Below are 14807 nucleotides of genomic sequence, written 5' to 3'. Positions count from 1 at the left end.
TAGAGAAAGAGGCTTTGAATGAGTGACACCGATGAACTTTCCTCCCCTCTGCCTCCGCGAGCTCCTGCCCACGCTGCCATGGACCTCCATTCAAAGCTGGGCCATTTGAATACTGGCGAGACAATCCTCCTCTTAGCATTATGAAACTGCCCTCAGAAGGTGTGCATTCACTGTCTGTTCACCTCTCTCGTTCTCCCCCTCCCCTCCCTCCCCCTCATGACCACTCTGTTTTCTTTTCTATTATGGAATCGTTCCACTACATGCAGGTATCAGGCAGACTCTGTTATCGCTACAGCTTTGTGTCTTGGAGGTTTTGGGAGTGCGCTTTGGGTTTCTTCCTCTCATGCAAAAATCTTTGTTTTGTTTGCAAACACCAGGGTGTCAAATCATTTTCGTTTAAACTTCAGAGCAAAGTTGAGCAAAGTCGCGCTCTCGATGCGAGGCAACCAGTGTTTTCACGGCACCAAAATAACCTGACCTACCAAATATTTTGAGGCACGAGAGCTGAAATCAACTAAGTGAATAAAAACAGGAGTCAGGGATAACTTCATGGGAGAATGAACAGCAGATATTTGAGTCTTTAAAAGGGTAAAAGTAAGTATGGAGTATGCAACATCCTCTCACACAGTGGCTAAAATGAGCAAAGCCTTTCACAAACTTTGCACTGGAGTTTAAAAGGTATTGTTGGCAATTCAGCGTGACTCACCTTTACAGTCATCTCAGTCACAAAGATTGCTGTGAAGATGTAGTTGGACACTGTCAGGAAAACCCGCTCCTGCCAAACAAAAGGGAAAAGGAAAGAAGAGAGTGAGAGAGAGGCTTCGTTGAGCGGAGGTAGTTCTCATGAAATGTTCTGAGCACCTTTTTTTTTTACTGTTTGCTTCTAAGCTGACTAGTGTACAGCTGAATAATGCATGAGAGCTGCTTTCCACATACACTATCTGAAAACATGTTTGTGCAAACACCCCTATTGTACGCTCTCTAATGATAGCGTACAATTATAACGTTTACTTTGTATTAAAACAACATGAAATATTGAAACAAGGGATCTGATTTGGTATTTATGCTCGCAACCTTATAAGAGCGGTAAAAAAATGTACTCAAATATCTCATAAATCCCCGAGGGGTAAAATTCAAGACAATAAATGAGATCAAATAAAAGAAAAAAAGGAATTTTTGTTTTTTAAAACAATGCAATGATAGAAAAACTCTTCAACTCCCTGAATAAACAGCACTGCACTGGGAACAAGTGGAATAATAACAACAGCACACTTTAAAAAATTGTTCTTTTAAATACAGTTGAATGCTGAAAGCACTGGTGCCTTTGAGGAGTAGCACAGGAATGGTTATTTCAGCTATTTTGTGTTGGTGTACATTACTGTGCAAAAGTTTCGAGTCATCATTCATTTCTTTATTATTCTGTTTCCAAGGAACCTGACTTTCTTCATTTCTTTTTTTAAAGAGTCTTGAATAGTAGTTCTCCAGGCTTTCTGAAGGTCTTTCACAGTTTTCTTTGGACATTGGCTGTTTTTTCACTCAGTTTTAGTCGGGTCCTTTTACCTCATTTTCAATAATGTTTTGTTTTATTGTGTTTGTTTGTCAAGCCACTTAAACTGACCTACGAATCATTCAATCACAAAGGTGGAATTTTGAGAATAAACTACTATCATGTTAAAAAAAAAAATTATTGGTTCTAAAAACACGTCATATATTACAAAAATAAGCTGTTTCTAGCGATTTCACTAGGAACAGTATTATACTGCAAAGCATATTTTCAGTATAATGTACATTATACTGCACACTGAGCTTTTAACTGCTGACAAATCACACTGTCAGCACTTCACTGTAAGTTAACTGTGAAATCTCTCACAGTGAAACACACACTGCTTGTGTTGAGAAACAACAATTAAAGGCTGAAATTGGCACTTCACCAATTAAACAAGCATGTTGCATCAGATGCTTTATTTTTTCATGAGAGAGTCATTTTCAAAAACAAGCACCATTAATTAGTTGTGTGTATGCACACAATTCAACACCATATCTCCATCTATACACAATCATATCATTGCGCTCCCATGCTCCCCTGTTGCCTGAAGCAGTATCTCTCAGTAGTTTAGTGTGTGCGCATGCAGGAGAGGATGGGAGCCTATTTACTGAGCTAAACAAGGACTGAGGAGAGAAAACAAGCACGAATAAGATCCTTTCACTGAGTGCTTGTTTACCCTGCATCCCCTCTGTCTGAGGAGACATGACCCTGTCCTGCCGCTGAATGTACATGTGTGCGTGTGAGCGTGTGTGTGGGTTTAGGTGGCTCTCTTTCCCACGGCCTCCAACTACCATCACACATACTCAGTGGAACGCAAAGTTATGCACACACGTATAAACAGAGATGGCAGTCCTGTGGCGATTTTTCTGAAGTCTCTGAGAACGTCAGGCATGACATCACTGGGAATGCTGTCGTAGCGAGGGTTTATAAATTCCAGTCTTGACATTAGCCATTCCTGTTCTCTGTAAACAAGTGTTCATACCTCCATTCATTACAAAGCAACAGAAATTTTGATGTTAAATTTTAAAGTGTGCGTCACTAACTAAGCTGCAAAAAGTGCAATTTGTTCTCGGTCTAATGTTCAGTTCACTTTTATTTATATAAGATCAAATCAGAGCTACAGTCGCCTAAAGGCTCCTTGTATTGAAAGGTAAAGACCCAACAATAATACAGAGAAAATCCCCACAATCTCACAAACCTTATGAACATGCACTTGGCGACAGTGGGAAGGAAAAACTTCCTTTTAACAGGAAGAAACATTACATAATATATCTCACTTAGCCAAGCACCTTTTTAATGTCTTTTATCTAAGGGGTTTTCACAGTTGCTGTGTTTAGTTTGTTTAAATCAAACTCTGGTTCGTTTTTTCCTTTTGTTGTGGTTCGTTTGTGCAGATGTGAACACAGTAATCACGCTCGGGTGCAGACCAAAAATAACAAACTGGAGGCGGTGGTCACAGCACGTTTTCAAATTAACTCCATAGCAGCTCATTCATGGTGTAAACAGGTGACCAGACCCCGATCTGAACAAACTACCAGGTTCAGTTTACTAGTTTGTTTAAAAAGTCCCATAGCCACGGATACTGTGTGTTCTGGGATGCAGCAAGTTAGTATAAATTTCCTCTGTGTGAAAACAAACCAAATCACTGGAAAAAGTTAAAGTTTACAAACTCATCAACTGATTTGGGCCAGAGTAAACGAGCTACAGGTGTGAAAACGCCGTAACATTCACACACATTTACACTCCAATGAATACATCAGATGTGTCTGGCCAGATTGGCCAGATGTTTCTAGCCAAAAAGCGGACATAAAGCATAAAGTCGTCCACTATTCTGGACCACAGTATGTGAACTATAGGTGTTTAATGCCCTAAACACACATTTTTAAGAACCCTGTAGAAGAAGAAAGAGCCAACATTTTGTAACTTTTAGTAAAAAAATGCAGGTTGCTGCCCACTGTAGATACCAGAAATACAATGGTAATAAATTTGGTGACTGCCAGAGGTGAATTAAATTAGCTAATAAAGCTTGTTTTTGTTAGATACTTTGACTGAGTTAATATTGGGCTACCTTTTAAGTGTTGCAGAGCGTTAATTGCCCTGATGCATGCTCTCAATCACTGAGAAAGGAAATCCCAGAAAGTTGATTCTGTTCATTAGGATTTAGCATTTTCAGTGGGAGAAAACATTTTGTTGTTCATTCAAGGGCCTTCTTCGGTCTGAAGAAGAGACAGCTAAATGTACAGGGTGGGCCATTTCAACAAGAAAAACAATGGTGTGCTTGGTTTCAACATCTGAAAGAATAAAGTTATGTTGAAACCAAGCACACCATTGTTTTTCTTGTGACATTACCAATAAGTTTGATGTGTCACATGACCCTCTTGGCCACCATGGTCACCACCCATCTTGAGGAGTTTGCCCCCTCACATATACTAATGTGCCACAAACAAGACTTTAATATCACCAACCATATAGCAAGCTAAATAAAGATATACAGGCAGGCTAAATATGGTGTACTAGCTGCAATACTGCAATTAACCAGTGTCATTTTAGCTAGCTAAATGGCAAAAAAAAAGATGAGTCATCTTTCATTTCACTTGATCATATCATCAAAAAAGATGAGGCAATAAACTTTTGTCTATGTATATTCTCTGGGTCTATTTCTCTACATCTTGGATATATTTTTAGCCTAAGGCAGGACAGTGACAGGAATCCGGGCACCCTCAATAGGAGTAAAGCACCTCCCTGTTGCTTCTTAACCTTCATCTCCGGTGGTGGTGGTGCTGTTATTCGCAGTTCAACACCTGGAATCTTGTTTGCCTGACCACAAGTCTGGTCGCCCCAGGAATCAGACCCAGTTTGAAGTAATGCTAAATATAGTGGCAAAAGCCAGCTATGACCTAGAGGTACTTTGCTTAGCCATATGCCAGTAAAAGCAAAACCCATTACTAAACACTTTCAGTAGGTGATTTACACTGGAAGCCCTTTAGAGGTTCAGTGCCTTTCTTTTCTTTAAAGGAACTCAGTATCATTAGTTATATAATGAACACCGTGTAGTCATGCACATAAAAAAATAAATCTTTCATCACATCCTGTGTAGAGCACCACTTCTATCTTAATTCTGTACTTCTTAAAGGTTTTTGTGGCTGTGTAGTTCATTAAACATACAGCCCAGGGAATATGAGAAGTGTCACAAATGTGGTATTGTCATAGTTTAAAAAAAAAACCCAGACAAATTAATTCAGGCTACATTTTGCATATACTTCACAGTAATTAACTGTTTATAGCCATTTACACCTGTTTACACTGTAAAGAACTAGATATGTATTTTCCCAGCAACATACTGTTGTTGTACTTTTCAGAGGGGCTGCTGTAAAAGTGCTGAAACACAATGTGGATCAATCTGCCTGTGCTGAGAAACAGCAACCAAAGGCAGAAACTGGCATTTCTCTTTGTGTCTAGCGGCACTTCTATTCTAAAGTGGTCTGGAGCGATGACGCGGCCCCTGAAAACTTCGATGGATCGTACATTATCCTGTTCACGCTGATATAATTCAGTTTAGAGCTTTAGACAGTGATGCATTGTCCCCTAGCTCAATTAGAAATAATAAATCATAATAGGTGCTATAATCATCCTCAATCATTTCCACTGAGCTACAGGACGACAGTATCCAGGCAACACACAGCACCAAACCAAAACAGTAATGGACCGCAAGCCAAATGCAATGCGAGTGACATAACTTCCAGGACAATAAGCTAATTATGTAGCGTGCATTCCACGCTAAAATGTTGTGACTGAGACGCTTTATCTCTGACATTTCTATTTAAAGTAAATTACATGTGTTGTCAAGTTGGCGCAGTGGGGTGATGTAGAGCAGGTACTTTCAAAGAGTAGCAGAGTGATAAAATATACATGTTTGGATGTTATAAGCCGATTCACAGTCGGCTTCATTAATTCAAAACAACCCGCAAAGACAAACAAATGGCATCATGCAATGACCACCCAGGCGAATGAGGTCTGTAGCAGTAAGCATCGCAGCTCGCAACTGTAATGACTGCTCATTCACTTGTTTGAGGCTGCTTTCTGTGTCATACATTTCCATCTCATTTCAATAACGACCTCTGGGTGCAGGCCGGACACGGCGGCCACGGCAGGAAGCTGGCGAAATATATGTGCATCTGAAAATACTGCTCTCTGATGTGAATCCTAGAGCGGCTGCTGCGCTGGATTTCGCAGACGTGAGAGGGGAGAAATCAATGCTTGTGTATGTGTGCGCGTTCCTTCTGCCTTGATGAGAACGGGCGGCCTGTGGAGGCAGCCTCCATTTGTTAAACATCTCCTTTCCTGGACATTAGCCACGTACACCAGCCCACGGATAATTGAATCAATTACAACAGTGCTGTCTCCTCCGTGTTTCAGTCGCAAAACAAGCAAAACGCCACGTTCCAGCGAGACTGAACTGCAATTAGGCCGATCCGCGGAACACCTCGCCCAGCGAAGGAAAAAAAAAAAAATATAAACCAAACAGTGATAATTATTGTGTTTATGCATGGAACTTCTGGGCCCGGTTCTGCTGTTATTACTGGAAAGGACACAGAGTTAGGTGTGTGTTTGTGTTGCTGCAAGGCATCCTGCCAGTCCTCTGTTTGAAGGGAATGGCACATTAGCGAAAGAGGTGATGGTGTTGATGATGTAGTGCAGTAGGTACAGGGGTATAGCACACACTGCTGGCTTGCAGTCAAACAGGAGTGGTTCCCTGTTAACACTATGCTCCACTCCATTTCTCTGCACAGAGAAAACTACACACCTGATTCTTTCCAGGCGTTCGTGTTTGTCTGAGCAGAGGTTGGAATTCCCTTTTGTCTTCCTTTATCTACCTACCTACCTGACATGTTGTGACACTTACAGCGCTTTTGGAGTCGATTCGAGGCCTCTCCATGGCGATGGTGATGCAGTTGAGGAAGATAATGACCAGCACGATGTGGTCAAACATCTTGTGGGTGATGATCTTATTGCACAGGATCCGGAACCTTACAAATAAAAGGCAAAAAGCAAAGAATGGACATTTCTGTGAGAGAGGAAATAGGCTTGGCATATACAGAAAAACTGTCCTATGTTCCTTAACAGGACATTTCCTCCAATCCATCCACACTACAGCCACTGTCACATGACTGCCTTAAACACTACCTTAAGGCAGTGTCTGCTTCCTTTCTCCTCTAAGCCTGCAAACGAGCACAGTGCCCTCTGTCCACCACCAGTAGGTGAAGCATCTTGCCTAAGAACGCAACGACTGAGACTGTCCGAGCCGGGGCGCGAACCGGCAACCTTCCGATTACAAGACGAACTGCCAACTCTTGAGCCACAATGAGCACAGTGCTTCGGAGGTAGACAAACCCGCTATATCTAACTGTGGACACACGGCAATCAACATAAGGATAAGAACAATAATACATTTAAAAATAATAATAAATAATACAGTTTAAAAAATGTGTAAGCATTACAGAAATACTTAGACAAACGCAGCAACTTAAGCAACCAGGCATGGCTGCTCTCTCAACTATATCAGCAACTGGAATTACAGCAACATCTGCAACTAACCAACCTGTACTGCATTTAGAGCCAAAGATAGAAACCAAACATAGCAGCTCACACTGCAGTCCCAAAAACTTAACCGGCTACTGCAACTGCAACAAAACCTGTACAAAAAAAACACCAAAATGTGGCAACGCCTTTAAATACTGAAGCAATTCAATTTACTTTATTACCTGCAACCAACAATACCTACTATGAAACTAACCACCAACTGGAATTACTGTAATAGAAATGCAATTTACAATTCCACCTGTGCAAGGAAAAAAAGTGTTAAAATTACAGCAACACCTTAAACCAAACACAAACATCTCATGGAAAAAAAATCATCCATTGCAACTACGGCAACAAAAGATGGCAATCCAAGAAACTTACCCAGCTATGGGAACTATGGCAAAACCTTTAACAGTATGTTGCAAATCCTGCAAATACAAATTCCATCAACAGTAAACCAACTGCAGGAATTACAGCAACACCAATAACTAATCACAGTGACTAATCAAAGTAAATCAGTTACTAAAATTACAGCAACACCTCCTGCAACTAAACTACCAACACAAAACAAAAAATATAGCAGTACCTGCAACCTACAACACCAACTCAGCAACTACACCAGCTGCTGCTAATCTTGCAACTAAGATATCTATTGATACTGCAGTGGCACATGAAAAAACAGCAGCCTTAACAACTTAAACAGGTAGTATAAATACAGTACCCATCACAGCGGATAGCCGCCCCTCCCTGAGCCTGGTTCTGCTGGAGGTTTCTTCCTGTTAAAAGGGGTTTTTTCCTTCCCACTATTGCCAAAGTGCCTGCTCATAAGGGGTCATATGATTGTTGGGTTTTTACTGTATTTACAGTACAATATAAAGCGCCTTATGGCGATTGCTGCTGTTATTTGGTGCTGTATAAATAAAATGTAAAATAAAAACAAAAACACATTGACTTCTGGAACAAACCAGCAACTAAATCAGCCTCTTCAGCAACAGAAACAGTTTTCAGTAAATAAGCAAAGACTGCAGCGTCATACGTTAGCTATTACAGATATATCAAAGTGCATGTAGCGTTGTTATTGTAGTCAGCTGGACTTTGATTTTATTTAATAGCTGAGCTGATGAGATTTTGGATCATTGACTTTGTAAGAGTGTGTCACATTTTACAAGCATTTCAAGTGTGTTTTGTCTGGGAAACCCTCAGATGTACAAACACTGGAGCAAAATGTGCAGTGTTTCCTCTGAGCTGCACTGGCGTAGACATTTAAAGCGCCACGAAATGGTTCTACTCATGCTAGTGGAGGCGTGTTCCATAAAACCTGGAATAATACTATGTGCCGCACAAGGGCATTCATAAGAAATGAACAATCTCATTTAATTTAAGAGCGCTTGTCTCGCGTACAGTAACTCTGTAATGAAGAGCTGTAGATTTAGGAGTCATTAATTATGCCTTGCTTTCATTACACAACATGAAAAGGTTCTCGTGGCTTTCGGTTTGTGACAGCAGGGAGAAAGAGGGAACGCTTGTCATGTATGGCAGCAGGGATTAAACTGTGCATCAAATCCACTTTGATGCCTCGTATCAGCAGAAGTGTACAGCAGAGGACAATATTGTGAGGCTCAGATCTGGATTTCAGGCTCTATTTGGCAATACAAGCATCGCTGTGTCGACACTTGCTGCATTTGTGTGGCACGTGTGTATGCGAGTGTGTTATTCATTGTCGTACAGGCTGTGGTATTTCATATCTGTGTGCAAGAGGCTTAATGATAAAGAGTTTGTGTGTTTTCCTAAAGTGGCGTAGCAGCTCCTCCTCTGATGTTAGAAGAGCTCATTCTCTGGATGTGAACTTTCATGTCAAAGTCAAATAACCTCCTCTTCTTCAAAATGCACACTAAAAATAGGGGGGGAAAACAAAAAAAAACTGCCACTACAAGATGAAGTGGAAAATGCTCCGTTCGAAACACTCGCTGACATCTTGGTGTTTCGACGCGAGCTTGAAGCTTTGCCCTGAGATGATATTTACTGACCTTTTGAGTTTTCTAGCATCAGAACTTTTAAATGACAGCTGACATCATTGACTTATTCATTGCGGTTAGTTTTAGCTTTTCAAATGTCACAAAGAGCATCTGAAAACTCCTCTCTTGTATAAAGCTTTGAAAGTCCTTTTCTTAATCCTCTGAAACTGCTGATGGTTCTGTAGACTGGCCACCATTGTTAATTAGAATGTTAACATGATTTATTACTCCAACTTGTGGTACAAACTGGTTTTCAGGTTCAGCTTCCAGGTTCAGCTTTAGTTGATATCTCATCAACACAGTACAGTGGTCCCTCATTTATCGCAGTAGTTAGGTTCTAAAAATAACCCGCGAAGTAGCCAACTTTATTTTTTTACAATTATTATAGATGTTTTATGGCTGTAAAACCCCTCACTACACACTTTTTCCTGACAGGCTCAAACATTTCCACACTTTTCTCTCTTGTTTAAACACTCTCAAAGTTCAAAACTAGAAAAATAAGTCCAGTATTACAGAATGAAACCAAAGGCACCCGCGGTTGCCTTTGATGGTGCAAAACATTTCGTCGACATTTTTTGCATTTGTTTGAGAAAACTTACGAACATACAGTACGACACTACAGAGTCACACTGCTGAACACTTTCTGTATTGTACAGGAGACAGGACATGAGATTGATTGACAATGGTCTACAGCCAATCAGTACGCAGAACAAAATGGGCTGTAAAAAAAAAAGAAAAGAAAGAATTTCAGCAAAACAGCGAGACCGCGAAAGGTGAACCGTGTTATAGCGAGGGACCACTGTAAATACAGTCAAGTGGGGTGTGTGACTGAGTAGTTTGCAGAACCACCTAGCACTGATAACCTGAAGTAACCTTTATATGTATGACATTAACAGTCTGTCATGTCATTGTGGAAGGATTCTTCTTTACATTGTTGCTTCATTTCACTTTTCTTCATTTGCAGGCATTTGTGCAGTTATGCCCTTAAGATCCTGACACAGTATTTCTGTGTGTTTGACGTCTGGGCTTTGACTGGGTCGTTGCATGAGCTCATTTCAGACTAGTTTTAGCTGTCAGAACCATGACCTCACATTTCACTGTGGAATACTTTGCTACTCAGAGGAGTTCTTGGTTCACTCAGTGACTACAAGGCATCCAGGTCCCATGTATGCAAAGCAAGCCCAAATCATCACCCCTCCACCACTGTGCTTGACACTCATTGGGTGTTCAATTAGTTTGTGCATTATGACCAAAAATCCCCACTTTGGTCTCATCTGTCCAAAGGACATTGTTCCAGACACTTCAGATAGAAATGTAGCGGGTCGGCGCTGGCATGGAAGTGACTGGCATGGAAGTTTACAGCACAGGGTTAAGAAGGGGTTACGTCATATGTTATGATGTAGATTTCCTGCTGCACTATAATTCAGGCATTTCCTAAGCAGCACGTGGCTGCTACCGTAAGTCCCGGACTACAGAGTGCACCTGATTAAAAGCTGCATGCTCTAATTTTAGAAAGAAAATCAATTTTGTACTTGTACAGGCCGCACCGGATTTTAAGCCGTATGCGTTTCACTCGTAATATGAGATATTTACACAGAAATATTACACGTGAGGATTTTTAACGTTTAATTTAATCTGTAAGGTAACATAAACATGGTAACATAAACATACAAAAATACATACTGCAAATGCTTTTTTTCCTCGAACAGCGCCTGTAACACGGCTACCTTTAAGTATACGTACGTATCAGTAACACACAAATTACGTTGCTTATGTTTTTTTTACGGAACAGTGCACAAATATGATAACGTCTCTTAACAACCGGTAAAAATATATACCGTATATATACTACTTATCAATTTTATTGGTCTACTGTTACCAAGAAGAATGTTTTTGGCTGCATGAAAAAAAAATGCATTCGCCGCACAGGGTTTATGCTCTGCTTCTGCGTGAAGTCCAGTTCACCATTAACTTTTTATAATTACCTGAACCGTGAACCGTTTTTTCCCACACTGTGTTCACAGTGTGGGAAAAAGGTAGTGGCTTATGACCCGAAAACTACGGTACTTAACTTCTTAATTTCTGTGGAAAGAGTAAGGGCTTCCTTAGTTTCTCCCTGTGAAAACCTTTTTCACATGACTATTATGTTTTGGACATAAACTCACAGTTCTCTCACATTCTGCTCACACCTTCAAAATTCATATTTTTCAGCATACTTGTAAATTTTGTCAATTGAGTGTTTTGTTCGTGCCCTTTTTGCAAATTGCACTCACTTCTCATAATTCCCCTGCCACTTTAACAGTGTAGGTGGTAGACTGTCTGGTCCGCTTGCATCCTCTGCCTTAATTTTTCATGACCTCTTTGTAGCTAAAAATGACAAAATCCACTTATACTAATTACTCAGTTCTTCTTGTGTGCATTCCAAAGAATCCATAAACCGCATCCCTTCCTGTGTGCTGGATGATTGCCTTCCTGGAAAGAGCTGACGGATGCTGGGAACAGTTAACATTTTCTTCAACCTGCACGGGTACATATTTCCTGATAGTGGAAAGCGGCAACATACACACATAAAAAAAACGAGCCACACATCATTGCTTTCACTATTTAAAGGAATTTTAAAACCCGCTCCCTGCTTCCTGTTTCTTCTATCCGGTTGTTCAGTCTGACGTCACTAGCCGTGTCTGGGTCTAAACTCCGCTGCAGGTCCATATATCAAACGATCACTATGGCATTACTGAGAGTTGAAAACTGTCTAAAGTCTTTCATCTTTAATAAAATGATCAGCGTTCTGCTCTACCAGGTGTAACAATTGAGTTTAACATCCAGGCATCCATGAAAACCGAATTTATGACATTTAACGGAGTTAGAAGTTAGCAGGGAGTTAGCTCGCTAGCTTCTATCTAAATACAATATAGCATGTCCTGACTGCGGGGTTTTGGAAACAAATTAAAACGTGCAGCTCTGCTATCACTTCCAGCATAAATGAAGACAGAAAACTAAACAGCAGTGACGTTTGTAGGGTTACTGAAGTTGGGCTAGCTGGTATATAATGATGTGCTACGTGACCGCTAGCGACACAGCTATGTTAGCATAATATAAACAAGCTAACCTTTTTTCCACTCGATAAAAGTTAACGTGAGTGTTCTCGGTGGTCATGAACAAATGTAATCGCATGGCAGGATGCTGTAAAAGGACCAAACTTCAGCCAGGAGAACAACTGAGATAATCCATCCACAATACGAGGTTAGTCATTCATATACTGCTGCATGGGCTGGGCTGTAGTTACATCCTAGGGTTTTAAAAACTGAGCTTAAATAAATGATTAGCGGTAATAAAAGCCGAGGGAGGTCAACAGTGATCACTGACTGTTTTAGGAGCTTTTTGAGATCAAATAGAAGAAAATACATAACATTAAACATGTTAACAACACAAAAGCCATATTAAACGCAGACTACTTTAGACCCGGAAGTAGGATTCGTCGCGTCATCACTGAACAACCGGATTGTTGCCTGTATCTCACTATCTGCTGACGTGTCAGTTCTCCCACAAAGTGCAGCCTTCTTTTGGGTTTAATCACAGTCTGTACGGGGTACCGCATGGGCCCTGCACATCTCTGGTCCACATGTTGACAGACCACTGTTCTTTCTTACCGCGAACATGTCTAATCGCTGTGACTGTACCTCAGTCTGCCTGCACAGCTGGCCCACTCCTCCACTCATTAAAAACTTCCCCTGCAGTAATCATCAGTAGCGGCAGTAACAACAGCGTAGCACAAAAGGCAGGTTGAGGTGAACTCGGGTCCATGTGAAAGCTGCTGGAGTTTGGCCTCCCGCCGTGCTGCTGTCTCTTGATGTGATTGTGAGCACAGGCAGGCGTCTGCGGTGGTTCAAGGCCAGAATGGGCGCCACGCTGAGCCTATGTCCTCGGTGTCACTCTCAACGATAGCCAGCTCTCGCAGCCTGCTGTGACTGAAAGCCAGCTAGAAGTCCAGTTTGAGTCAAGCTCCTTCAGTTTTCTTACTACTCCAACAGGAGCAGAATACATGGAGCTTTTCTTATTAACCTTTTCTAAATTATAAGTTATGACCAACAGAGAGGAGAACCAGCCACAGTTTTTAGACTCGCATATGCACTGTAGCTCTCCAACACTGAACAGATGGGAAATTATCTCTAATAATATGGACGTACACTTGATTTTGATCTTAATTTAAAGCATATGATAAAGTGTTTTGTTTAAATAATGTATCAGTCAGTATAACTTGAGTTTAGGATCAACTGTTGTTCACTTTATGAAGAAAGCAAGAAATACCAGAATTTTCTGCATAGTAAATCTGCTCCCTTAAAGCCCTGTGCCTGAATTATACTTGGTTACATTCACACAAATTAGCTCAAATAAAATAATTCTGTGTATTTTTTGTCATTTTAAATGTTAGTGAGCCAAGTGGATCAAATTCCAATACAAAAAGAGCTATTTGACTCGTCGGTAACAAAAAAAGTCCAAAGATTTCAGGTGGAAAAAAAACCTTTGGATAAATGTGGATCATTTGAGGCATAAATTGCTGCAAAGTAATTAAAATGCTACGTCAAAATCAGTGCACAACCCCGTGGTGTTAAAGCTGGCACACTGTTAAAATACAGCAACGATTTCAGTCAGAGCCAAACAAACACAGCCCCCTGATACCACTGCAGGAAAAAACACAAAATACACATACCATATAAATACACAAGCTGAAACCAGTAACCATGAGTATGATATATAGATATTATTTAAAATCTTTTTGAGTTTACTGAGTCTTTAACACTCCCCTTATGCTTCCAAATTCATCATTAAATTAAAACCATCACAGCAAAAGATTAAAGCATCTTCTGAGTTGAATTGGCTAAAATACAGCTCCTGTCATGGCGGGTTGTTCTGGGATGTTTAATTAGCATGTTGTTGTGGCTGGGGCAGCAGGCTGGGGGCCAGGGTGTTGCTTAGTGTTGCCTTCGCAGCCACATCTTCTGAACAGACAGCAGAGACGCTCGGATCAAAGCTCCAGAAGGGGAGGAGGAGTGAGGAAAGAGGGGGCGAAGTAGAAGGGGAGGGAAGCGACAGATTCAGCACGTGGCCAAGATAACATGCAGCACTCAGAGGGAGAAACTCCCTTCCTCCCTCTGCTCCCGCTTACTCACCCCCTGACATGGCAGAAATGTGCAGATAAAAGAGACTTCTGAAGCGAGAATGTAGGACGGAAGAGGCGCTGATATCGGCAGAGGGGAAAAAATGCTGATGCGGTCGCAGTGCGGTTAAAAAACTCTTTGCCATTTTAGTCAGCATCATGGGATGTCAGTCAGACGCAATGGTAAGACTTGTTTCAATCTTTTTTTTTTGGTACGCTGATGGCTGCGACAGTAGAAAGCTGCTTATAAGCATCTTCCTTTTGGAACAACAGCGTTCTGTGCCCAGGATGAGTATGTAAAAAAGATAGTTTTATGGCAGAAAAACAAGAGGGCAGGCCAAAGATCTATAAGTGTGGAGGTGATCGGAGATGTGAACATTACCTTGACTCTGAAGGGAAGAGGTAGAGCGACCAGGTATCTCTCTGCTTACACCACGCCGGCTGTTTTTTCTCCAGCCAGCGGAACAACCTGGCAAAACGACCCTGCACGGAGTAAAAAGTGCACAGT

General features: G+C 41.1%; 1 protein-coding gene across 9 annotated transcripts in view; it reads right to left on the bottom strand.

Moving 5' to 3' along the window:
• Window positions 1–14807, bottom strand: part of cacna1g (calcium channel, voltage-dependent, T type, alpha 1G subunit) — a 228606-nt gene that overhangs the window by 66696 nt on the left and 147103 nt on the right. For all 9 annotated transcript variants that reach the window (XM_085465580.1, XM_085465581.1, XM_085465578.1 and 6 more), the window contains exons 18-20: window positions 14682–14782; window positions 6450–6573; window positions 707–775 (exon numbers count right to left, since the gene is read on the bottom strand). In XM_085465580.1, the coding sequence (XP_085321706.1) occupies window positions 707–775; window positions 6450–6573; window positions 14682–14782 (294 nt within the window). The remainder of the gene's footprint in view (window positions 1–706; window positions 776–6449; window positions 6574–14681; window positions 14783–14807) is intronic.

The sequence above is a fragment of the Copadichromis virginalis genome, linkage group LG8 (assembly GCF_057382275.1).
Source record: "Copadichromis virginalis isolate Kocher_CV1m ecotype Utaka linkage group LG8, C_Virginalis_male_GT1.1, whole genome shotgun sequence".
NCBI lineage: Eukaryota > Metazoa > Chordata > Actinopteri > Cichliformes > Cichlidae > Copadichromis > Copadichromis virginalis.
The sequence above is the reverse complement of the archived record's forward strand: the minus strand, read 5'-3'. Positions and strand labels throughout refer to the sequence as shown.